Source organism: Geotrypetes seraphini, chromosome 1 (genome assembly GCF_902459505.1).
Source record: "Geotrypetes seraphini chromosome 1, aGeoSer1.1, whole genome shotgun sequence".
NCBI lineage: Eukaryota > Metazoa > Chordata > Amphibia > Gymnophiona > Dermophiidae > Geotrypetes > Geotrypetes seraphini.
The window spans coordinates 238,137,475-238,165,052 of NC_047084.1; the positions used below are offsets into that span (position 1 = coordinate 238,137,475).

Below are 27,578 nucleotides of genomic sequence, written 5' to 3' on the forward strand. Positions count from 1 at the left end.
ATGGTGCCTATTTAATAATAAAATAACAACAAACCAACCAAACAGTATGTAATTATGTAATTACTACTATGGGAGAGTGAATTACTGAAAACACACCTCTTCTCTTTGCAATCTAAAGACTAATGGACATCTGTAATGTAGACACTCTGCTATTACTTGTATTTCTAAACCCATAACTTTAATTAATTGTTACCACAAATTCTACTATTTCTGTTACAATTCTTATTGTAAGTCGAATTGAATCCATGTAGAAAATTGTGGGATATAAGAAATTGTATGGCATGGTTTGCTATGAATGTTCAATACCCCAGTGTGGGGCTCCTTAGGGGTCAGTCTTATCCCCATTCCACTTCAATCTCTACATGCTCACTGTGCTGAAGAATTATGAATTTGAAAGATATCTTTTTGCAAATGATATTATTGGTTGTTTTAGTTTCCGAAGATAAGCAGATATCAATTTACACTGCAACTATTTGTCTTAATCATCTTGTCAACTAGTTCAGAGAGAGTAAATTAACATAATCCAGATAAAGACTGAGATGCTGTTGGTCAGTAGGCAGCAACATCCCTTACTGGTTTCTCCAGAAATTCAGGGGGTAATGTTGAGGCCAAAACATTAGGGGTGTGATTGCATGATCAACTATTAATTAATAGTCATGTTTCATTTGTAGTAGAATCCTGTTCCTTGGAGAAAGATCTGTGGGCATCTGCTCATGCTTTGATCTCTACACATCTGGACTAGTGTAATTCTTTTTGCGTCACAGTCTTCCAGAGTCCAAATCGACACAATAGCTGTTGCAAAACAGAGCTGCAAATGAGATGTTAAAGCAGAAAAAATACAATTAGGTCTCTCCTATTAAGACAAGTCCATTGGCTCTCAGTAGAGAACATAACTCAAGTCAAAGTTTGGGGGATAGAACTAATATGTAAGTGTTTATGCCTATTTTTTGTAGATTTCTTATATTCCAAATCAAGCATTAAGATTTTCACATCAATTTTTGATGAAGGATCCTCTCATTCAAATGTAAAGTGGCTGTAACTAAGCAGAGTGCTTTCTGTTACTGCAGTTTGTATTTATGGAATAAATGGTCTCAGAAGCTGCATTTGGAATGACTGTATCTTAAATTTCATAGAAGTTAAAAGTATGACTATTTAGCCAATCTTTTAATTGTCAGTGGATATGTGATATTATGATGTTGGATTCTCTGTCAAATCAAAATTGGTTTTTTTTTATTTCTATTTTTATTTGTATACCGTAAATTGTCTTATGACCTGGTCATAAGCAGTATATTATACATAAGTCTATTTTTTTTAAAAATTCTGAATGTGTAAATCTTATTGGGAATTCATTATTTTCCCAAAAGTTTTTCTGTTTGTTTTTCTGATTCAGAAGCAATGATCAGGACCTGGGATTTGACTTATAAATGCTGCATTCTCTCCTGATAATGGTCTTTCTGTAAGACTGAAATGTTGGCCATTAAAGACTGCTCGTACAATATGGAGAGTTTATTGTTATTTGAATTAGCAGTTGAATTTGGCAGACTTGAAACTCTTCTTCTATGGCAAAGTGCACTCGAACCTGATAAATCATCCTTCCAAATTCTTTCTCTCCTTTTGATTTATGCTAATGGGTTTGAATCCTTTTGCTCTGTTTCATGCAAATATGTATGACAGGAAAGACGAGTTTTCATGCAAGGACAACAACCTCTTTCCATAAGCGGTAACCTATTAGAAAACACAGCTCTGTACAGAGAAAACAATTATTACTTCACAAGCCTCTAACTTACTAGGTTTCAGTGGCTTAGTAAGAGGGGGCGGTCCAGGTGTGTTCTCCTTGTCACGTGCGTGCACCCCTTGCCTTCCCCATACCTTTTTCACTTCCCCAGCACAAGGTTGCTGCCCGCTTGGCATTGGTGCTCTCTCTGATGTCACTTCTGGGACCCGTACCTAGGAAGTGATGTCAAAGGGCATGCTGCCCATGCCGGAGAAGTTAAAAGGGTACAGGGAAAGGGAAGGGGGTGCCCACAGGGCAGGGAGGGTGCAGGGAAGAGGATGGGGTAGGGGCGCCACCACCTCGGGCACTGCTTACCCTTACTACACACTGCTATGTTTCATCAATCAAGGACAGGTATGCTCTGAGGAAAGGGAGGTTACCAGTGGTGTGCCTCAAGGTTCTGTTCTTGGGCCTGTTCCTTTTAACATTTTTATAAATGATATTGCTGAAGGGTTGTCGGGTAAGATTTGCCTCTTTGCGGATGATACCAAAATCTGCAAAAGAATAGATATACCGGATGGTGTGAATAACATGAAGAAAGAACTTGCGAAGCTTGAAGAATAGTCTGAAATTCGGCAGCTAAAATTTAATGCTAAGAAATGCAAGGTCATGCATTTGGGCTGCAAAAACCTGAGGGAACAGTACAGTTTAGGGGGTGAAGAACTTATGTGCACGACAGAAGAGCGGGACTTGGGTGTGATTGTATGTAATGATCTTAAGGTGGCCAAACAGGTTGAAAAGGTAAAGCTAGAAGGATGCTAGGTTGCATAGGGAGAGGTATGGCCAGTAGGAAAAGGAGGTTTTGATTCCCCTGTATAAGATTCTGGTGAGACCTCATTTAGAATATTGTGTACTATTCTGAAGGCCGCACCTTCAAAAAGATATAAAAAGGATGGAGTCGGTAGAGGAAGGCTACTAAAATGGTATGTGGTCTTCATCACAAGGCGTATGGGGACAGATTTAAAGATCTCAATATGTTTACTTTGGAGGAAAGGTGGGAGACGGAAAATATGATAGAGACGTTTAAATACCTACGTAATGTAAATGCGCATAAGGCGAGTCTCTTTCATTTGAAAGGAAGCTATGCAATGAGAGGGCATAGGATGAAGTTAAGAGGTGATAGGCTCCGGAAGAAAGGTTGGTAAGTTCATGGAACAGTTTCCCGGAAGAAGTGGTGGAAACAAAGAGAGAGAAAGAGATAATGGTTACTGAGAATGGGCAGATTTAGATGGGCATTTGGCCTTTATCTGCAATCATGTTTCTACATTTTTATTTGTTCATATCTGAAGCACAATTTATTTACCTCAGCTTTAGAACTTGCACTGTTATGCAGTGGTATACCAAGGGGGGAGTGTGGTCCGCCCCGGGTGCACGCCCAAAGGGGGTGCACAGCCGGCCACCCTCCCTATTCTGCCGCTGCTGCTTTCCATAACCAGCAGCAGTGGCAGTAAACAGGGGTTTCCGCGGGTGGTTACTCTGGCGTTGTACAGCTTCTAGCCGGCTCCCCTGCTCAAAGCCACGGGCGTCGGCTCCTCACGTGATCTGCAGCTGCGTCGGAAGCATTCCCTCTGATGTCACAACGTCAGAGAGAAGGCTTCCAACGCAGACGCCCGTGGCTTTGAGCAGGGGAATGGGCCAGACATGCTGGGCAAGGAAGAGAAATGTTGCTGCTGCACAGGGAAGGGGGGAGGGTAGAAATGCTGCACTGGGAAGGGGTGGTATAAATACACAGGCAAGGGGGAGAAATGCTGCTTCATAGGGAAGGGGGGGGAGAGAAATGCTGCATAGGCAAGGGGGAGAGAAATGGTGCTGTTGCAACAGGCAAGGGGGGAAAGAAATGCTGCAAAGGCAAGGGTGGAAGAAATGCTTCTGCTACACATGGGAGGGGGAAAGAAATGCCCTGAAACACACACAATAAAGCCAGAGAGAATTTTATGAAGGAACATAAAATTTATCAAGTCTGTAATGTATATATCCATTTTCAATCATCTTGTTAACAGTGAATATCAGTGCATTATTCAAGGGCTTACTTTCAAATTACTTTTGTGGCCTATGGGGCTCATTTTCAAAAAAGAAAAATGTCCTAAAAGTGGAATAAAGGGACAGATGGACATTTTCTTTCCACATCTTTCCAATTCGTTATTTTCAAAACATATTTTCTAGGCAGATATCTATGCTGTTGATCAGTAGTTCACCTAAATCTCAAGGGGGGGGGGGGGTTAGAGGCATGGTATGGGCAGGACTAGGATGTGCTTATGATATGGACATGTTCTGCCATAATCAAACATTTAAGAATACATCCAGTACAAAATTTGGATGTTTTGGGCAAGACCTGTTTTAATAATGAATAAGTCAAAACAAACTCGAAACAGGACTTGCTATATTGACATCAATATAGATCTGTATAAGCTCATTAGCTCTCAGATGCCTGCGCTAGTCTTACAAAGTTCTTTTAAAGACCAACTGTTGCAGGGAAGAGGTATCTTTCATTGAGCTATGAGCTAAACTCTTAAGCTTTTTGAGACTTTTTTTATGCTAACATGCCAAATATCAAAAAGTGTTCAAATAAATATTAAATGCTAAAAAGCAACTCAGGAGCAAAAAAACAGCACTTAAATTTGTGGTTATGTTTATGGTTGTGCTTTGGTGCTGCTGGTGCTCCTTTCTTGTTTGCTACAGCTTACAACCCTACGGGCCCCGTTTCACCCTTTTATGGGCTTCTTCAGGGGATAAATTGAATGCATAGCCTTTACTCGATTTTAAGGCTGAAAATGGCGCTGGCATGGTGTGGGCAGGACTGGGTGTGCTTATGATATGGATATGTTCTGCCATAATCAAACATTTAAGAATACATCCAGTACAAAATTTGGATGTTTCGGGCAAGACCTGTTTTAATAATGAATAAGTGTACCAAAAAGGTGCCCTAAATCACTGTTCTTCAACCGCCAGAAAATTTCTGCCTGTCTGCACAGGGCTGGCGAGATCGAGTCAGCAGTTAAATTTCCTGCCAACTGCAGTTCCTGCCGACTGCTGTTCCTCCCAGCCTCGGACAATCAAGACAGGCTGCCGACGTCGGGGCCTTCCCTCTGTGAGTCTTGCCTGTTCGGAAACAGGAAGTTGAAACAAAATAGGTGGGACTCAGAGAGGGAAGGTTCAGACGTCAGCAGCCTGTCTTGATCGCCACTGAGGAGGGCTGCAGGGAAGGTGCAAGTGTACAACGGAGATGGTCAGCGTGTGCGAGCAAGATCCTGGGGAGCCTTTGACAGTGGCTGTCTCCCCTCCCAGCAGCTCTCCTACTTGCCAGGGCAGTGATTCACCGGCAACTTCCCCTTTCCTCAGAGGCGGCAACGGACCCAAGGCTGCCTAAGCAAATCACTGCTGCAGGCAAGTACTGAGGACTGTTGGAAGGGGAGGAAGCCACTGTAGGAGGCTGGGAAGCTGCTGGATAAAGGGAGAGCTGCTACTGGACCTGGAGGGAGGTAGAAGGAGAGATGCTGCTGGGAGGGGAGGAGGGAAAGGGATGGGAAGAGAGTTAATGTTGGATAGGGGAAGGAGGGAAGGGAGAAGGAAGGAAACAGCTGGCAGGAAGATTACAGGAGGGGAAGGGGTCAGGATGGAATGGAGAGATCAGATGAGGGAAAGGGGAGAGAGAGGAATGAGAAAGTAGAGAGAGATTGATGCTGGAAAGGGGGTCAGCAGAGAAATGAGAGAATATATCAGATTTGAAATATATATCCTGCTAGAGACATAACTGGGGACTGCAGTATTCTGTTAGCAAGATATTTCTGTGTAGCATTCTATAATAACTTGGCTTGTTCAGTTTTCTTGATAGTAGAGGGGATATATGTGAAGGGGAGGCGAGACAGGGGTGTTGTTAGTCCTTGCTCTGTATATTTGTATTTATAAAATCACAATTGTTCAGAATATTGTTTCTTTTTATACTTTAATAAAATACGTTCAATATAAAATCATAACTGCGGCTTGTGCAGATGGGATTAGATGGTTTGCGGGGACTGAGCTCGTGAAGACGGGGCAGAAATGTTTTTTTTAAATTTCAGTCTTAATAGTTTGCTGGTCCACAAAATAATTATTTTATTTCTGCCGGTGTAAAAAGGTTGAAGAACACTGCCCTAACTGACCAGATGACCACTGGAGAGATGTAGGCCTGAACTCCCTCATACTCCCCCAGTGATCACTGACCCCCTTCTACCCACCCAAAGATGTAATTGAAACAGTACATACCTGCCTGTATGATAGCTTCAGAGTGTGGGGTGAGTGCAGTGCAATGGTTAAAGCTACAGCCTCAGCACCCTGAGGTTGTGGGTTCAAACACACACTGCTCCTTGTGACCCTGTGTAAGTCACTTAATCCCCCATTGCCCCAGGTACATTAGATAGACTGTGAGCCCACCAGGACAGACAGAGAAAAATGCTTGAGTACCTGAATAAATTCATGTAAATCATTCTAAGTGGAGTGGAAAAGGTAGATATGAAACACTTGTTCACTCTTTCCAAAAACATTAGGACTAGGGAGCATGCAATGAAGTTACTAAGTAGTAGATTTAAAACAAGCCAGAGAAAATATTTCTTCATACAACATGTAATTAAACTCTGGAATTCCAATGTGAAATCAGTAAGCTTAGTGGATTTAAAAAAAGGCTTGGATAATTTTCTAAAAGAGAAGTCCATAGGCCATTATTAAGGCTTGGGGAAATCCACTGAACAAAAAACCCATCAAGAAACTGAGGCTAATCCAGAACACGGTTCGACTGATCTTTGGCCTGAAAAAATCTGAACACATCACCCCATATTACAAGAAACTTCACTGGCTACCCATTGAGGCCAGAATATTCTTAAAATTCGGCTGCCTCTGCTATAAGACTCTCCTCAGCACCACTCCCACCTACCTCCTGAAACACTTCATCCTACAGGACAAACTCCACTTCCCATGCAGAACACTCCTGTTTACATTCCCCTCCCCCAAAGGATGCGATTCAAAAGATTCCTCAACAGGATTCTCGCCTTCCAAGTAGAGATATGGAACAACACCCTGAGCGACCTAATCCTGAATTCACTAACATAGCACACATTCAGAAAATCACTAAAAACACACTTATTTGACAAATTTGTCTGAACCTCCAAAATGGTTCAACATCTACCTCTTCTTACATGTTCCCCCTCCCACCCCCTATGCTGCCCAACCACATAACTGCCCACTTATCCCTTCCCAATTTCAACCGATGTTAACTTAAACATAGAAACATAGAAGATGATGGCAGAAAAGGGCTACAGCCCATCAAGTCTGCCCACTCTGCTTACCCACCCCCTTTCTATGCCCTAATGACCCAATTTTCTTATCTTGACCCTCGTAGGGATCCCACATGGGTATCCCATTTATTCTTAAAGTCTGGCACGCTGTCTGCCTCGATCACCTGCACTGGAAGCTTGTTCCAATGATCAACCACTCTCTCTGTGAAGAAATACTTTCTGGTGTCGCCATGAAATTTTCCACCCCTGAGTTTGAGCGGGTGCCCTCTTGTGGCCGAGGGTCCCTTGAGAAAGAAAATATCATCTTCCACTTCGACACGTCCCGTGAGGTACTTAAATGTTTCGATCATGTCTCCCCTCTCCCTACGTTCCTCGAGAGTGTAGAGCTGCAATTTGTTCAGTCTCTCTTCATACGAGAGACCCTTGAGCCCCGAGATCATCCTGGTGGCCGTCCGCTGAACCGATTCAATTCTGCGCACATCTTTACTGTAATGTGGCCTCCAGAATTGCACACAGTACTCCAGATGAGGTCTCACCATGGCCCTGTACAACGGCATTATGACTTCAGACTTTTGGCTGACGAAACTTCTATTGATACAGCCCAATATCTGCCTTGCCTTAGATGAAGCCTTCTCCACTTGATTGGCAGTTTTCATGTCTGCACTGATGATTACTCCTAAATCTCGTTCTGCTGAAGTCCTAGTTAAAGTTTCTCCATTCAAGAAGTACGTCCTGCATGGATTTCCGCTTCCGAGGTGCATCGACCTTACATTTCTTAGCATTGAAGCCTAGCTGCCAGGTTGAGGACCAACTTTCCAATGTAAGCAGGTCCTGCGCCATATAATTCTGTAAACTGCATTCACTTACTATATTACATAGTTTGGCGTCATCGGCGAATAGTGTTATTTTACCTTGAAGCCCTTGAGTCAGATCCCCTATGAATATGTTGAAAAGGAGTGGACCCAGGACCGAGCCCTGCGGCACTCCACTGGTCACCTCCGATGTTTTAGAGAGGGTACCATTAACCACCACCACCACCCTCAGCACCTCTTATTGTACACCATCTCGAACTGAAAGGTGTGACGGGATATAAATAAAGCTATTATTATTATTATTCCTAGGATAAGTAGCATAAAATCTGTTTCACTACTTGGGACTTGGGGTACAAGAGTTGGCTACTGTTGGAAACAGGATATTGGGCTTGATGGACCTTTGGCCTGTCCCTGTATTGCAATTCTTATGATTTTAATGTATCCAGTGACCATCCGGTCAGTTTGATACCTTTGTGGCACTTAGACGCTTCTAAAACAGGACATCTTGGGAAAAGTTTGATTATATGTGGTGGATGTCCAAGTTAAGCACATCCAAAATTTGCCCATAACATGCCTCCTGGAACTATGGATGCACATTGGGAGAAACATCTCACTAGATGTCCAGGAAAATGGTTTCGATAGACACTTGGACATCCCAGTGATTAGGATGTTCAAGTGCCGAGTTAGGGAGTTTTTTTTGGATGTTTTAGTTTTTTGATTATGAGCTCCTTAGTATATTAATAGTCACTAATATTTTTGATATAGCATAGTAATAGCAGATTGGGAAGATGGGCAATATCAGTTATATGTAATTTTTGTTAAGTTATCCCTGGATATCCCTATCCAGGAAACTTTTGTTTTATTGTTAAATTAACACTAGCTTGCACATTGGACTTATTTTGAGGGCTTGCAGAGATGTGGATACTCGATGATGAAGAATTTTATTTATTTAAAAACTTGTACCCCCACTTACACCTAAGTGATCCAAATAGTACATCTATAATTTTTAAGACGTTACAACAATAAATAGACCCTACTTTAAAATGCACTCTAAGAAAATAGCTTAAACCATCTTTCATAAAAAAGCCTCTCCAAATGGGGTTGTTTTCAGCACCTTTTTAAATTTCTGAATAGCAGAAATTACCCTGAGTAATCCTGGAATGTTATTTCACGAAGTCCCTCCTGCCACCGAGATTACAGAAGATAGTATTTTAGCATAATGCACGGTTGTTAATGCCTCACTCTCCAGGAGCAGTGTCCCTTCTGCTCAAAGAAGCACACTGGCTGTTGTGTACTTATTGTATGAAGTTAGAAAACTTTATACACTAAAACAAGTATCTTTATCACAGTTTCTGCTTTGTCTTTCTAGAATGCTTATTCCTTATGGGCTCCTTTTACTAAGGTGTGCTAGCGTTTTTAGCGCACGCAGGAAATTACGGCATGCTATGCTTCTAGAATTAACGCCAGCTCAATGCTGGCGTTAAGGTCTAGTGCACGTGGCAATGTAGCGCGCGCTATTCCGCGCGTTAAAGCCCTAGCGCACCCTAGTAAAAGGAGCCCTATGTCACAAGTAGAACATAGTGATTGCAAAATCAAAATCATTTTGTAATTCCTGCCTTAGCCCAAGTCAGATTGGATTTTGCTAGAGTAGGGGTAGGGAACTCCGGTCCTCGAGGGCCGTATTCCAGTCGGGTTTTCAGGATTTCCCCAATGAATATGCATTAAAAGCAGTGCATGCACATAGATCTCATGCATATTCATTGGGGAAATTCTGAAAACCCGACTAGAATACGGCTCTCGAGGACCAGAGTTCCCTACCCCTGTGATAGAGGAACAGTATTTTTCGTTTTGGCTCCAATTCATTTTCTTAGGAGTTAAGAACAGAATTTAAATCAGAGATTAAAAAAAAAAAAAAAAAAAGAGCTGAAGACATTTCTTTACATTAGCATTTTGGTTATCATAGGTTGGATTACTTGAACAGTTTCATCTAGAGACTTATGAAAATGTGACTGTCTGCAAGTTTTGTATTGTTGTGAATTGTTCTTTTTTTTTTTTTTAGAGGTTGTATAGATGTTTATTTTTAAATGATAGGCAAAATGAACCATTGATATGTAAACCACTTTGTTTCGCTTTCCTGTAGAAGGGTGGTATATAAAAAACATCTAGGGCCTGAACCACTGGAAACATGTGGACCCAATACGGTCCGTGTTTCAACACAATTGTCTTCTTCAGGGGTCCCTATTGGTCCTATAAAGAGACTTGTGGATTAATTGCAACAATAATCTCTGCACTAAGGGCTCCTTTTACGGAATAGCGCACGCTAAATTGCCACATGCGTTAGCTGCTACTGCCTCCTTTTTTTTTAAAGCTTTTATTCATTTTTAAAACTTTCAACAAGTGTAACATAAGATACAATCATTTTATACTTTAACAGCACTTAAAATATCATCAAAGTTTAACTCGCATCAAATATCCCTCCCCCCTTATATCCAAGCATAATAAATCATAAAATATTCCCTCCCCCCTCCCCACCCTGTGTATGAACAAAGGGAAAAAATAATATTCATTCTGTACAGTACTTTTGAGCAGGCGGTAGATTTCCGGCTAGCGCGCGCTAATCCGGTGCGTGCGTTAAAACCGCTAGCGTGGCTTTGTAAAAGGAGCCCTAAGACTGCAAGTTCAGAGCAAAGGGGGGTGTATAACATTTTTTTATTAAATAAATAAATAAATAAACATCCTAAAGAGCTGGGCCCTGGTATTGAGCTACTCCCTCCCGCCTTCACCCCATTCCTGGGGCATGAAATGAAGAGCCTGAGGTTTGCACCTGCCCCAGTCCATAAGTCTCGAGTGCACATCCTGGCCATCCTGATGTCCTATCTGATTTTGTTTTAAGACTGTTTTAAATGTAACAACAGCCCAAATATAAAAGTTATTTAATCTTTCTTAAAATCAAACCTGGGGGAGAAAATGCAGTACAACAGAAAAGTCTCATGTGTCATACCTCTATCTTCTTAATCCTAGTCCAGCATATTTCAGCAATTTGCCTGCAGCAGGGCATACTTCAGAAAATATAGAAATTCACTGGTCATTTGCTCACATTTCACATTTCACTGCAGTAAAAGGTGGCAAATAGAAATAATACAATAAAACTCCCCCCCAAAATGCATATATATTTATATTTGTATGTATACGAGTACTTATACGAGGGGCCGCTGAAAAGTTGTCAGCCCAACCAAGAAGAGAATGATGCAGATCCATGATACTTACACGTTATTCCACACTTTCCATTTCATATCATATCATTGACATGAAAAGGATCAAGAAAAGTATAGAATAATGTGTAAATTTCATGGCTCCACATCATTCTCTTCTTGGTTGGGCTGAGAACTTTTCAGTGGCCCCTCGTATGTAAGTATATGTGAGTGCATGTGCCTTTTTTACATGATGTTCTGAAGGTAAGCTAAAGTGTTTAAAAGCTGGGATGTAGTTTTTGCTTCTTTTTTGTCTTTTGTTTCCATTTATCAAGTTTATTAGGCTTTTATATATTGTCTATCAAGGTTATCTAAGCAGTTTTTACAATCAGGTACTTGAGCATTTTCCCTATCTGTCCTGGTGTGCTCACAATCTATCTAATGTACCTGGGGCTATGGAGGACTGAATGACTTGCCCAGGGTCACAAGGAGCAGTGTGGGGTTTGAACCCACAATCCCAGGGTGCTGAGGCTGTAGCTTCAACCACTGCACCACACACCCCTCCACGTTTATGTATGCTTTCTATACTAATGTTGTTTTATATTTTGTTTATGGGTGAGTGCCACAGCTTTGCACTCTCCCATAACAACAGCAAAAGAAATATTTTCAAAAGTCAGAGATTTTTGACCAAAACAATGAAAAACTATCACTTAAAGAAGTAGAAAGAGACTTCTGCCATGGTGATAGAGCAAAAGGAAGCTGGATATGCGTGTAGGGGTATTTTATTAGTTAAAAAAAATCAGAAATAAACACATAAAGAGCGATAGGTAGTGAGGATTTAGGATTTTTTTTAAGTTACTTCTGCTCTTCTTCCTTTGTCTTTCTGTCATTTCACATGCATGTATTTCTGTTTATGTTTAGAGATTTAAGGGGTAATAGATTTGAATGCGATTGCAAAGTCAAGTGGCTATTTTCCTGGTTGAAGATGACAAACTCCACAGTTTCAGAGGTCCTCTGCCTTGGACCAGTGGAATACAAGGAAAAGAAGTTAAATGATGTTTCAAGTTTTGATAACGAATGTACTACCACAGGTATGGAAACTGGGCTTTTGTGTTTAATCCATTGTGTTTATTTCTAGTGTTTTGGGGAAAAGGGGGGTCCATCCTTTTAAATCCAAGCAGGAGAACATGTATCCTGGAAAATAAGAGCAGAACAGTTATCATCATAAATTTGTTGGAAGATGACTTTGAAGTGTGCTACTATAACTTTATTTTCCACTTGGCTCCTCTTAGCCTCACAATCAGCTGTGTTCTAGACATATGTGGACTACATTTGATAATATTAATCTAATATTTGCCAGCAATCTGCATGTTCAGCAATGGATAGAGAAGCATTTGTGCACATGTCTCTGGAAATCTACCCTACAGGTTGAGGGAGAAGGTCATAGTTTATAATTTAATTACTGGCCGGCTAATGTTCAGAGAGATTTAAGCTAGCAGAAGAGTCTCTTGCTTACTTAAATTGCCTAGGGCTGCCTAATTGCTGATATTCAGTGACATTTAACCAGTTATGGCCATTTTCTATAAATGACATCTATATTAAACGCTACTAGGTACCCTAATTGCGGCAGTCTAGCAACACCTAAGTTTGGTATCCATGCCAAACTTAATTTTTTAAATTGGCTTAATTGGTGTGATAATTGACCACAGCAGTTATCAGCCAATCAAAAAAAAAAAATTAAGCAATTTAAGTTTGGTACTGAATTCTTAGGATGCCTAGCGACACCTAAGTGGAGCCGCCCTTGCATGCCTAACACCATGTTAAAAGTAGGAATGGTTATGGGTGGAAAATAGGTGTGGTTGAGTTAGACATCATTACGCATCCGACATAGGCACTGACAAATTAGGCAAGTGAAAAGCTGGCCTGATGGAGCAGCACCTAAGTCTAGGACGCCTAGTGATACCTAAGTCCACTTAGGCACCGTTAGGCATGATTCTATAAATGTCACCTAGTGGTTGATTGACAATCACACTGAACAGAACCTACAATGTAGGCACGCTTAGGTGCTGTTAATAGAATCTGGCTCCTAATGCTGTTGAATATTTGTAGTTAGTGCCTGTCTTGAAACTGACAAACTTGTGGGTGTTCCAGGGGTGGAGTTAGCACTTATGCAGTTGTGCTGATATTCAGCCTTTGACCGCATATGATAACTGCTTAAATAACAGTCCTCTCTTTAAACGGTTCAGCTTATGTGATCAAGGGCTGAAGATTGCACCCAACCACATAAGCTTTAGTGGCCAGCCTACAATGAAATATTCAATGTTGGTGCCCAGACATGGCCCGACATTGAATATCTGGGAATACAGCCAGTAGCAGACACAAAAATACTGACTGCTGCCAGCTGAATATCGGGCTGTAGGATTATAGGAGCTAGCTCTGTGGGTGTTGTGAGTGCTTGGGCAACCCTATATTGAACAATGTCTTCATTTTGTCCAAGGAAGGGTAATCTGAGATTGGTTTATTATCCACAATCATTCAGGAAACTTGACTACTAAGACTGCGATTGGTTCACTGTTACTCCTACAGTTCCTAGAGCCTATAACCTAAGGTGTTCTTCATATCAAATAACAGTCCAGTATGACTTTTGCATAATAAGGTCAATGGGTCAAAATGAAGAGAACTCTATGATCTTCAAAGCTATGTTTGACATTATTATGAAGCAAAAAAGAAATATACCAGTATGCCAAAAATTAATGTAATAACAAATGGAGTACATAGATAAAAACATAAGCACAATAAAAAGTAGCACATATATGAAGGCATTTCAAAGAGTAACAGCAAATTGACAGTATTTCTTTTTTTTTTTTTTTAGTTTTTAACTGTTTATTGAAAAAATGCAAAAGACATACAAAATATAAAATACTTCAAATTCACTGGTACAGAGCAATCAGTTGAAACAGCACTCTTCGTAACAATGCCAAGCAATAGCATAAGAACATAGCAGTACCAGGATCTAAACCCCCTATTCTAAATCTCCCAAGTATCCCCCCCAACTCCCAAACAGCTTATACAATCAACAGTAGAAAGAAGCCAAAGAATGTTAATCAGAACATGGGGTACAGAGGAACAGAAATAGTGGTTAATATGAAAGTAAGTTAACCATCCCGTCTAGTCTTCCAGGCAACATAGGGTTTCCACCGATGCATGAACCTACCCAATGTGTGCTGGCATATGGCAGTCAACTGAGACATACGAAATACGTAATCCATTTTGGCAATCACCTGCAATTTGGATGGTATAACATCTTGACGCCATGCTGCAGCCAGAACCAACCGTGCTGCGGTAATCAATGGGGCAATGAGAGAGGAAAATCGGGAAGAGCAGCGAGCAGTCATCAGATTTTTGTAGTCGGAGGGTGTGAAACCTTGTGAAATTCATAGAAGAATGCTGCAACCATATGGAGATGCCTGCTTTGGCAAGAGAAGAGTGTACGAGTGGATAGATGCATTTAAAAATAGGCAAATATCAATCCCTGATAAGGAACATGCCGGTCATCCCAGCACAGCTGTTACTGATGACAAGGTGGGCCATGCTGATACCATTATTCGTGAAAACAGGTGTATTTCTTTAGAAGTTCTGGCCAGAGAATTGGATGTCAGCATCGGATTTGCACATACCATTGTCACAGAGGTTCTCAAGTATCGCAAGTTGTGTGCACGGTGGAGGCCTAGGATGCTGACTGATGAGCACAAGATGATTTGTGTGCAGACTTCCACATCTTATTTCAATGTAATCTATTTTAATAACTTATATAACATTAGCATTGTGGTCTCTGAATAGAGAACTTCCATCTCCCCTGATACTATGCCCTACGCCTACATCATCAGTCTGTGGCACTGTATCCCACACATTCGTTGAGACACCAGGGAAAGGTCGTTCAGACTAGAGAGCTGAACGGGGACGACGGGAATCCCACGGGACCCGCAGGCATCCCGCGGGTTCCCCCTTCGGGTCACGGGGATCCTGTGGGGATGCCCCCTAGGGTCACGGGAATCCCATGGGGACGCCCCCTAGGGTTGCGGGGATCCCGTGGGGACGCCTCCAAGGATCGCGGGGTTCCTGTGGGGCTGGATGTACTAAGTCGCGCGGCTTTTCTCCCTACCTGCTCTGCTTGCAGCACAGAGCCGAACGGAAGTCTTCCCGATGTCAGCGCTGACGTCGGAGGGGAGGGAGGGCTTAAACAACATTAGTTGTGTTGATAAAAATTTATAAACAAAAGAGGCTCTGGTAGAAACCCGTTTACAAAGTATGTATTCTTCCCAATTAATATTTCCAAATTAATAAATTCTTTTTGCTTATTTGTAAATGGGTTTCTACCAGAGCCTTTAATTCAGTAGCATAATTAAATGAAATAACTATTTCTGAAGTTTATAGGGACGGGCGGGGACGGAGGGGATTCCTCACGGGGACGGGCGGGGACGGAGGGGATTCCTCGCGGGGATGGGTGGGGACGGAGGGATTCCTCACGGGGACGGGTGGGATTTCTGTCCCCGCGCAACTCTCTAGTTCAGACAGGGAGTAGTGTCTTGCCCAAGCTGATGAGTATCTGGCATTCGGAAAAATTGAGATGGGACAGATTCAGAACCAATGCTAGGAAGTTCTTCTTCACCCAACAGGTGGTGGACACCTGGAATGCGCTTCCAGAGAGTGTGATAGGACAGGGTACGGTATTGGAGTTCAAGAAGGGATTGGACAACTTTCTGAAGGAAAAGGGGATAGAAGGGTATAGATAGAAGGTTATGTAACAGGTCTGGACCTGATGGGCCGCCGCGTGAGCGGACTGCTGGTCATGATGGACCTCCGGTCTGACACAGCAGAGGCACTGCTTATGTTCTTATGGTCATTGCATCTCAATAAAAAAAATAGTGGAACTGCAAAAGGTACAGAGAAGGAAAACCAAAATAATTAAGGGACTGGAACAGTTCTCATATGAGGAACAGCTAAAGAGGTTAGGGCTTGTCAGCTTAGATAAATGATGGATATGACAGAGGTCTATAAATCCTTAATCGAGTAGAATAGGTGAAGTCGAATCAATTATCTACTTTCTCCAAAAAGTACAAAGATTTGGGGACACTCCATAAAGTTACAGAGTAGCACTTTTAAAACTAGTAGGAGAAAATATTTTTTTCATCCAATATATAGAACTCACTGCTGGAGTAAGTGGTAAAATCAGTTAATGTAGCTGGGTTTAAAAAACCAATATTATGGTTTATTGAGAAAAGCCACTATTTATTCTGGTGTTCTCTTTCTCTCGTCCTTGGCAGCATACAATAAATATACATAATAATCACATTTTGGGACTTTACTTGTGACCTGGACTAGCCCCAGTTGGAAACAGAATGCTGGACTTTATCTAGTCTGACCCAGTAGGGAAGCTCTTATGTTTTTATGACATTTACCTCCTCTTGTACGAAACTGCGCTAGCAGTTTCTAGCGCAGAGAGCCGCGCTGAATGGCCCGCGCTGCTCCTGACGCTCATAGGAAATCTATGAGCGTCAGGAGCAGCGCGGGCCATCCAACGCGGCTTCCTGCGCTAGAAACTGCTAGTGCAGTTTCGTAGAAGAGGGGGTTAGTGCAATGACTAAACTAGGCTTATATATTTCCTGAGAACTAACAAATAGAAGTTCCTGGTGTCAGATCCACTCTCTTTCAATGGAGATAAAAGTCTAAAGGAGTAGAAGGAAACTACCAGGGCCCCCACCCCTAAAAAAAAAAAAAAAAAGATTTCTGTTCTAATTTTGGCATTGTTCCTCTAGATTTCATTTTTAAGCCCACAGCAGTACCCAAAAGTTTGGTATTTCCTGGTCAAGAAGTAACATGCAGCTTTGAAATCTCTGCTTTCAGATTTTGTAGTTCATCAGATTTTACCATACCAGTCAGTTTCAGTGGACACGTTTAACTATAAGAATGATGTCTATGTAGCAATCGCCCAGCCAAGCATGGAGAACTGCATGGTGCTAGAATGGGATCATATTGAAATGAACTTCAGGAGCTATGACAATATTACAGGTATGAACAAGAGATTGCATGCCTAAAGCACTGCACAAAGGCACTTTTTCACTGAGTGGATATATACAGTGTATGCAGAATGTGCCCCTCCCCTGTATATAATTTTAACTTCAAAGCGAGTAGCCACCAACTTCCCGTGTTGGCTTCGGCACTCTCTCTGATGTTACTTCCTAGGTGCAGGTTCCGGAAGTGACATTGAAGAGAGTGCTGAAGCCGCCGCAGGCAGCAAGTTGTCAGCTGCTTCATGTTTTCTTGTTAGTACATTTATATTTTTCAAGGACTCGTATTTAAGAGGCTAGTCTACAATTCCAAAGTTGTATATGAGTACAGGAATTGTAAGCAGGTTGATGTATTTTATTCTTTGATGTTAAAGCACTTAACTTTCAGTTTTATCTCCTGGAATACTGTTTGCTGGTCTTTTCTCTTGGTACTTTAATAATAATAATAATAATAAAAATAACTTTATTTTTCTATACCGCCATAGTCAGGCGACTTCTAGGCGGTTCACATTGAAAGAAGGCTGGACATTCAGCGAATAACAAAAAGTCTTAATACAATACAATAAGTCTAAATACAATACAATTAGTCTAAATGGAAAACTTACATACTAATTGGAGTTCTATGGGTAAAGAATACATGAATACATGAAAGGAGCTTCTTGAGAGAAAGAAAAGGCGTTTACAGAGGGGGGAAATCCTAGTGAGGGAGAGGACAGTTTTAGTCAATGAATTTATGCTGGATTGTTGCTTCTTTCTCTACTCCTAGATATATACACCTACCTATTCAAGTTCTCTGGAGACAGATGCTTTCAGTTTTGCTCAATTTTCCTCTTAGAAGGCTGCCTTAGCACATTTGTCCAAGCCAAAAGTCACCCTGATATCATTTCAAAACCTCTTTACTAAATGGAGTTGTTCTTCTAAATGTTGATCGTCGGGACTTTAGAGCTTCAAGTCATCTACAAACAATAAATATGATATCTTTGGGTCTTTGCCAGCTTTAGGATTAAGGCTAAATCCATAACCCAAAGAATTAAGAAGCGTACTCAAAGAACTAAGTGCTATCCAAAACAGGAATAATAGCAATATAGTAAATGACAGCAGATAAAGATCTGCATAGGCCATCCAGTCTGCCCAACAAGGCGGTCAGAGCCACACCTGCTATTCCAGGCAGTAGTAGTCCTTCATGGTTAAACCCTGGTAGAACTATTCCCTAAAGAGGACAGTTGGCAATTTGGCATTCTACCAACCACATAAAGGCAGTTATATATAGCACAGTCTTGAACAATATGGTAGCCATTTTAGAAGGGCTATTCGTATTTGAGATGTGCATACTACTCGTATAAAAATCAATTTAAACCACTTAGCTTTTTATTTTGTTTGAGATTTGAAAAAACAAAATCAAAAGCTAAGTGGTTTTAATTGACTTTTATGTGAGTAGTTGCACAGCTAAAACTTCACATAAAAAGTCAAAAAGGATGATGAAGACTTTAGCAGTGCCCAACTGCATTCTGAAGGTCCATACAAAAAAATTTCTTACACATGTAGCTGCTATATGTTAAGCAGTTTACATGAAGCTGTATGAAATTGTAATAAGATTGCAGTATGTAAATTAGTACTCTCTGTTGGAAGGTGTATTATTCAGTACTGATTAAGTGGCATTGAATTACAGCATTTACAAAAACTTTCACATGGTTTCCACAATTCTCTGAACGGGCCATATGTACGTATATATGGTGAAGGCATAGTAGGTCCTATATTTGCCCTATAATAATAATAATAACTTTATTTTTATATACTGCAATACCACAAACAGTTCAGAGCGGTTTACAGAGGAAGAGACTGTATACAGACAGCGATATTACAAAAAACTTTCAAAATTACATTAACATGGTAAGATTAATCAATTTTTCCTGGAAGTGTTTTAGAAATACATTGTGGTAGAAATGGAGTCAGAGAAATTTGTCAAAGAGATAAGTTTTAACTGACTTCCTAAAAATTTGGTAAGAAAGAATGTTTGAGATAAAGTATGCTATCCTTCGTCCATAACTGGCCTATGGCAATCCTTTTTTCAGACATTTTGCCCCCCACCCCTTTTTTACAGAACCGTTATTAGCAACGGCCAAAGCAGTAGCAGCTCCGATGCTCATAGAATTCTATGAGCATCAGAGCTGCTACTGCTATGGTTTTGTATAAAGGCGGTGGGGGGGGGGGTTAGTTAATGCACTATCTGAATGGACAAGATTGAACTTAATGAATTTGCAGGACTTGAGAAACATTTAAGTCAATTGTTTGAGGGCCATGTAAGGTTATGCATCTCGGTAGCAGAAATCCATGCAAACCTTACACCTTAAATGGAGAAACACTAGCTAGGACTTCAGAAGAAAGAGACTTGGGAGTAATCATCAGTGCAGACATGAAGGCCGCCAAACAAGTGGAGAAGGCCTCATCCAAAGCAAGGCAACTTATGGGATGTATCAATAGAAGCTTCGTTAGCCGCAAATCTGAAATCATAATGCCACTGTACAGAACCATGGTGAGACCTCATCTGGAGTACAGTGTGCAATTCTGGAGGCCACATTACCGTAAAGACGTGCTTAGAGTTGAGTCGGTTCAGCGGATGGCCACTAGGATGATCTCAGGGCTCAAGGGTCTCTCGTACGAAGAAAGACTAAACAAATTGCAGCTCTACACTCTAGGAACGCAGGGAGAGGGGGGACATGATTGAGACATTTAAATACATCACGGGACGTGCCGAGGTGGAAGAAGACATCTTCTTTCTCAAAGGACCCTCGGTCACAAGGGGGCATCCGCTCAAACTCAGAGGAGGGAAATTCAATAGTGATGTAAGAAAGTATTTCTTCACAGAAAGGGTTGTAGATCACTGGAACAAGCTTCCAGAGCAGGTGATCAAGGCCACCAGCGTGCTTGACTTTAAGAATAAATGGGATGCCCTAGTGGGATCCTTACGAGGGTCAAGTTAAGGAACTAGGTCATTAGTACTCAGACTTAATGGGGTGGTCAGTAAAGTGGGCAGACTTGATGAGCTATAGCCCTTTTCTGCCATCATCTTTCTATGTTTCTATGACTTCAGGAGCTGCATACAGCCCTGGGGTCATGTATTGGAGACCACTGCCTTATGCGATGAATAATAATAATAATAATTTATTTATATGCCGCCATACTGGGAAGGTTCTAAGCGGCTAACAGGAAAGCAATACATACAATTCTAATAAATACATCAAGATAAAATAAACATGTGAATAAAATGCATAAAATTGGAAAGATATGTTAAAGAAGCAAAGAACGTTAAGATACCAGCCTGTTGAATAGTTGTGTCTTTAGCAATTTTCTAAAATCTAAATAAGAAGCAGCTTCTAACATCATTTTGCTGAGCCATGTATTCAATTTGGCGGCCTGAAATGAAAACGTTCTCTCGAAACCTCTTGTAGTGTCAAGATTTTATGGAAGGGTATGTAAACAGATGCACTCTCCGTGTATTCTTGTTAAAGTGACTCAAAGAAAAATGAGGGAGCAAGTAGCCTGGTGACATACCAAAAACTACTTTGAAACAAATACATGAAAACTTAAACATAACTCTAGATTCCACTGGCAGCCAGTGCAATTTTTGATAGAAAGGAGTAATATGCTGAATATAAGCACTTAACTACATAAGTGCCAGCTCCACCCCTCAGACTGCTCACAAATTAGTTGGTTTCAGCTTAGACTCTAACCGCCAATGTTCAGCAGCACTATCAAAAACATGGTGGAGAAAAAAAACACAGATTCCTACCTTATGAAGGGTTTTATAGCCCAGTTCCCAACAACGACATCTCCTCTTAGACATAGTCATTAGCATTACACATTTTCTCTAACACACACTGTAAGCAGAGTTTGTTAACACTCTGAAGCACAATGCTACATAACAAGTGGAGAAAGCAGGAGGAGCATGGTTCGCGAAATTCTGTCAAATCCCTTCGCATGTATGTGTGTGTGTTTGTAATATATATTTTGTCTCTGACATCGCTACCTGGAAGTCTCACCGCCATCTAAAATTAAACATGGCCAAGACTGAGCTCCTTATCTTTCCTCCCATAGATCGCAGAACACTTTTATGTTGTTGGGGGGGGGGGCAGCAAAAGTTCCACCCAAGCTCCTCCCACAACCCCAACCCATAATAGTACTAATCAGTGCCATTTTTTTCAATTCATTCTTCATAAACACACAATACAATCTTATTAACAATACATAATGGTAACCACAAAATTAAACTACATAAGGCACACTGTATGCGAATAAAATTTTAATTAACAATTATATTCTGCTTTTTTTCAGAGAAGTCAAGGTAGATGACTTTAAAATATGCAATGTCACCTCACTAACTGCTACAGATTTCTTTTCCTCCTTTCTTAAAACCCTAGCCCATGCATCTGTCCTTCCCAACCCTCTCCCACTACGCACATCTGTCCTTCCCAAACCTCTCTCAGCCTGTGTAACATCTGTCCCCCCCTGCCTTCACAACCCCATACCCCCAGCCTGTGGTGTGTAGCATATGCTCTTTCTTTTCCACCCCCAGCGGGACCCTGCGGCACAACCTCTATCTTCAGCTGCCGACTCCCCCACACCTACCTCCTCTTCATGTTGTTGTTATTTTCAATCTTTCAGCAACCACCGGGCAGCATCAATGAGATCAGCATGCTGCCATTGACCTGCCCCGGAAGTCTTCATTCAGCAGTGATTTCCTGTTTCCACATAGGCGGGCTGCTGCTGAATGAAGGGTTCTGGGGCAGGCCAATGGCAGCATGCTGATCTCATTGATGCTGCATGAAGATTAAAAATAACAAACATCCCGGTATGGGGGAGTTGGGAGCTGAAGAGAGAGATCATGTGGCAGGATCCTGCTAGAGGGAGGGGGGAAGGAAGGAAAGAAGAACATGCGCTACATACCGACGTTTTAAAGTTACAGCAGCCAGAAGAGGTAGGTAGGGGAGCAGAGCCACCACCAATTTTTAGGGAAGCCATAGCCCCTATGCCCCCTCCTCCTGTTCCGATGTATATGTTTCTTCCTAAACCCACCTGTCTTCTTCCCCCGTGCTCTATTTCTGTAGACAATGCCCTCATCAACCCTGTCCCATCGACTCGCAATCTCGGGGTGATCTTTGACTCATCCCTCTCCTTCTCTTCACAACTCCAATAGACCACCAAAATTTGTAGCTACTTTCTTTACAACATTGCCAAAATTTGACCCTTCCTTTCTGAGCACACTACTAGGATCCTGTGGCAGAGTGTCTTAGGGTGGCCAGCTAGCCTAGTGGAGCAGGCTGGCCTGAATTACCAGGAATAGCTAGCACACATTACACAAACACTTTTAACATTAACAAAAGCGTTTTCTTTATTAGTTTAGCTCACACGTAATACAAGAAGTTACTGTGGCTTGTGAATTATTCTATTTCCTTCAGCTTTCTGAGCCAATCAGGGCCTTTGGCCCCTCCCACTGCATCCCAAGATGCAATGGGAGGGGGAAGCCCCATCATTTGGCAGCATATGGCTCTGTAAGCAGGAGGGAGTGAGCTTCCCTCCTGCCATTTGCTCTTCCAAAGGTAAGGGAGGGGGGGGGTGTTCCAGGGATGTGGGAGGGGGACCCAGGAGTGTTGGGGGGATGTTGGGGCAGAGATGTCAGGGAGATGTTGAAGGATGTATGGGATGTCTTACAGATGTCGGAGATGTGAGGGAGAGGTTGGGGATGTCAGGGGAAGGGGTGTAGGGCTCCACAGCTGATCCTGGCAGGGGGAATCCCCATCAGCTGAGCCACCAGGAATCCCTGAAACCGGTCAGCTGATGGGAATTCCTTCTGTCATGATCAGACAAGGTAGTTGGTGGGTATGTCTACAAAACTTGCTTTTGTATGTTTTTCATGTGGACGTTTTTATTTTTGAAAATGGGCAAAAAAGGTAGACGTCCTATGGACCAAAACTTAAACCTAGCTCATTTTCAAAAATAAAAGATAGATGTTTGGCAGCTTTGAAAATGGACATTTTTCCTGCTGGGTTTGTGGACGTCTTGCACAAAACATCCAACCTCAGACTTAGGCACACTTTTGATTATGCCACTCTTATTACCCAGGAATAAAAAAAAAAATTGTTACATAGTGTTATGTATAGCATATTGATATGTATGTTATTTTGTACTCTGCATGGAAAAGATGGGCTATAAATTAAAAATCAAAACCATAAGTTTCAATATTCAGTTATGTATCTCTTATAAAAAGGTAGCTAGTTTTGTGCTAATCTTTTCAACATTTGTTTTTCTTTTGTGCCCAGCTCAATCAATAGTTGGATGCAAAGCAATCCTGATTGATGGCCAAATCTTTGTTGTGGTGGCCCAGCTCTTTGGAGGATCACATATTTACAAGTATGATGAAAGTTGGACCAAGTTTGTAAAATTCCAGGACATTGAAGTTTCCAGAATTTCAAAACCAAATGATATAGAGTTGTTCCAGATTGAAAAGGAGACATTTTTTGTCATAGCAGATAGCTCCAAAGCTGGTTTGTCAACAGTTTATAAATGGAATGGCAAAGGATTTTACTCATACCAGTCCCTGCATGAATGGTTCCGAGACACAGATGCAGAGTTTATCGAGACAGATGGAAAAGCCCACCTAATTTTGTCAAGTCGATCACAAGTGCCCATTATACTCCAATGGAACAAGAGCTCAAAGAAGTTTGTTCCTTATAGTGAAATCCCAAACATGGAGGATGTGCTGGCTGTGAAGAGCTTCAAAATACAGAATGACCTCTATATTTCCCTGACTAGATTTATTGGCGACTCCAGAATCATGAAGTGGAATGCCAAGCAGTTTGTGGAGATTCAGGCTCTCCCATCTCGGGGAGCTATGACTTTACAGCCATTTTCCTTTAAGGACAAGCATTATCTAGCTTTAGGAAGTGACTATGCGTTCTCACAAATATATCAGTGGGATAGTGAGTTGAAGAACTTTCAGAAATTTAAAGAGATCTACGTGCAGGCACCACGCTCCTTCACAGCTGTGTCAACTGACCGTAGAGAGTTTTTGTTTGCCTCCAGTTTCAAGGGAAACACACAAATCTATGAGCATATTATTGTTGACTTGAGTTTGTGATGGGCTGAAGGGTGAGCACACTGAGGCTTTACACTCTGCACATTGATCTCTGAAAATTAGGATGCACACCTGAAATGAGGTTGAACTTTATTTTAGCAAAGTTTTTTCAAACTGTTAGAAACTACATTTTAATCAGGGATTGCATTTACTTGGTTAACTGCATGGCACATCCATTTTAATATTTTTTAAAAGAAAAATTTTCTAAAAACTTGTAGTACTCAGCAAATGTTTTCGAATGATTTTAAAATATCAGAAAGGAATGTGAACATTTAAGTGAGGATCAGGAATCTGGTTTCAGATTACATCTTGAAGAAACCAGATAGTTTTCTATGAAGTGAACTCCAAAAATGTGCTGAAGAATTTTGAAGAATGTCCCACAGTATTGAACTTTTCACGTCAAGAAAAGAGTAAGTATCAGTTTCAGTTCATGGGAAAGCCTAGTATCACCGCCATTTTTCATGAGAAAATGTCATTTGCTTTCATTCATACTGATGCCAGAAGGAGGGCAACTTCAAATGCTTGACAAATGCTCCTCGTACAGGGGCTTCAGCCCTGTCCTGGAAGCATACCTTACCAGTCTGGCTTTCAGGACATGCCTAGCACAGATTTTCATACATTATACAGTATATGCAAATACATTTCTTTCATATTCATTGTGGCTGTTCAGAAACCCCAATTGATTAGGTGTACCTCCAGGATTGGGAAGGGAAACACTGTGGGGTAAATATTCAAAGCAATTTAAATGACCAGTAGAGGGCTGTGGGCAGTTTAATTTGCTTGACCATGTGTAATTGGGCATATTCAGTGGCACTTAACCAGATAGTACCACTGAATATACCGTGTTAGTGCCTAAACCAAAACCGGCTACTTTGTGGAGTCAGCACTTATCCGATTATTTATTTATTTAAAAAATTTACATCCCGCTTATCCTACAGTTCTAAGCGGGTAACACAAAACATACATATTCTCTAAACACACATCATCATAAAACATACAATAATAAAATACCTAAAACTAGTGCAGATATTCATTACTTGTCAGGTTAAGTTAAACTGCTACATAGGACCACATATAACACAGTCCTATCTTTATCCAGTTTAACTTATGCAGTTAAGTGCCAAATAGTGCACTTACCCACGCCTTTACAAAGCTGTGCTAGTTTTTTAGCGTAGGCCATGATGGTAACAGCGCCAGCACTCATAGAATTCCCTTGAGTGTCGGAGCTGTTATTGCCAATGCCAGCGCTAAAAACTGCCCTTTGCTTTTGTAAAGGGGGGGGTGTTACCGAATCAGTATTATTTGGTTATGTATAACCAGATATTTAATGCCAGTGCTTGTATATAGCCCAGTATTGAATATCCAGGACTACTGCCGGTGGTGGCCAAAAAAATACCACTCACCGCCATTGGCTGATTGTAATTATTGACTCCTGTATTAATAATTATCTTGGTGCATCCTTCTTGTAAATAAGTGCCAAAGCACAGTATGCAGGACTCAAGAGTTAAATGGACTGCAATGAAGCCCTGGAACTGGACTGCAACTACCAGCTCCTTCCATATAAGTAAATTTTTAGCCCCTACCAAGCTGACCCAATGTGAACCAGTGGCCTGGAGGCAAAAGGCTATGTAATGTTCCGATATTTTTTCCAAGTCATCCAGTTCCCATATGCTACTGCTAAAACACAATATTTTGTATTTTGTCATGATCCCATACAGGTCATCTATGAACTTCTTGTCCAGTGATTCTTGGCATGCTATAACAAGCTCTAGATCTGAATGACCCCTTGAACAGTTGGGTAGAATACAGAGTTTTCAGGGCTAGAGTTTATTAATTGCTCTTTTAGCATGATCCCCACCCCCACCCTATTTGTTCTTGCCTCTGGAGAAGATGGAGAGGAGGAAAACGGCAGCCATGAGTTCCTCACAGAGCAACAGTGAGATTGGCAGCAGGCCCAGGACTTCCCCCAAATCTATTACTTAACTAAAGATGCTTTTACATCATTGTAATCTGTTTATAAAAGTATATCCAAATTACTAATTTGCTATTGGTTAAAGTCTAGATGACAGCTCCTGGAATGAGAGTCCTTGTTAGTTGGCCTGATAACCTTATGAATGTATGCATAAGCGACTAAGAGCACCAAAATACCCAGTCTCTGATCTCACCTGGTCTACAGATTATGCCTTTTCTTCCCCACCCCATTCCCAGGTCTGATCTCTCCACTTCTCTGTTCTTCCTTTCTATGGATCTGCCACTGTTCCCTCGCCTTTCTCATCCCCCCCCCCCCCCGTATTTTAAAGTGTATGTTGTTCACTGATGGGAATAGCAGCAGCAGCAGCATGACAGGTTGCTCACAAGAGGGAGAGATGCCAAACCCCACAGAGGAGGGGGAGATGGGGGAGAAAACTATCAAAGTAAGTTGGCTCAGTGCATCACTGTCTCTTGAGCTGGTCCTTCTGAATGTATGTATCATCTGCAAGATGAGACAGAATCCATGTAAACATGATTTCTCTGGTCTGCACTCTGCTCTTTATTTTAAAATTTGAACTAATATTTCTTCAGTGCACCCTGTGCAATGACACATGGTGACCTTCTGAGCAAGCTTTTTGGAATTTGCAGTATAGTAGTATTATTCATTTTTGGATGAAAAACACAGTTTATTAAAGTCTTTAGTCACATATCCATCATGGTGTTACCTGCTTTGACAGGGGTTTCAGTCCATTATTAGTTTTAACCATTTTCTTAATAAATGACATTCACGGAGTCTTTTTGTCTTATACTATATGTGTCTTGACTAGATTATGTCTCATATATGTGTTTTACAATGCTGCAGGAAAAAAACGAGCAGAGATGACCAAGGTATCCAACTGGCAAGACTTTAATGGATAGCTTGCGTGGACCACACTTCGAGCGCACCTGACACGGGCTGTGTTTTGGCAAATGCCTGCATCATGGGTTCACAGTAGACAATGACATGGGGACAAATTTGTCCCCAGCCCGACCCTGCGAGTTTTGTCGCTGTCTCTGTCCCTGCTCTATTCTGTAAGATATGCCTTAACCATACAAGCCTCGAACACGTACAGTTTTAAAATGTTTGAGGCTTGTGCAGATGAGAATGGAGCTTGTAGGAATGGGACAGGAACAGGAAAAGAACTTATGGGGATGGGATAGGGAAATGAGTTCCCGCAGAGATGGGGAAATCTTGTTCCCGTGCCATTCTCTAATTCACAGTCTATTCTATACTACCATACAAACATCAATAAATATACAACATAATTTACATTAAAACATGAATTTCAGTGAAATGTAAGGTAAAAAACAAAAGATGCTGATG

General features: G+C 41.4%; 1 protein-coding gene across 2 annotated transcripts in view; it reads left to right on the forward strand.

The window, feature by feature from the left end:
- LGI2 (leucine rich repeat LGI family member 2) overlaps positions 1–27,316 on the forward strand; it is a 63,780-nt gene extending 36,464 nt beyond the window's left edge. For both annotated transcript variants that reach the window (XM_033948286.1, XM_033948275.1), the window contains 3 exons: positions 11,966–12,135; positions 16,949–17,113; positions 23,430–27,316. In XM_033948286.1, the coding sequence (XP_033804177.1) occupies positions 11,966–12,135; positions 16,949–17,113; positions 23,430–24,247 (1,153 nt within the window). In that variant the 3' untranslated portion in view covers positions 24,248–27,316. The remainder of the gene's footprint in view (positions 1–11,965; positions 12,136–16,948; positions 17,114–23,429) is intronic.
- Positions 27,317–27,578: the final 262 nt, after the last annotated feature.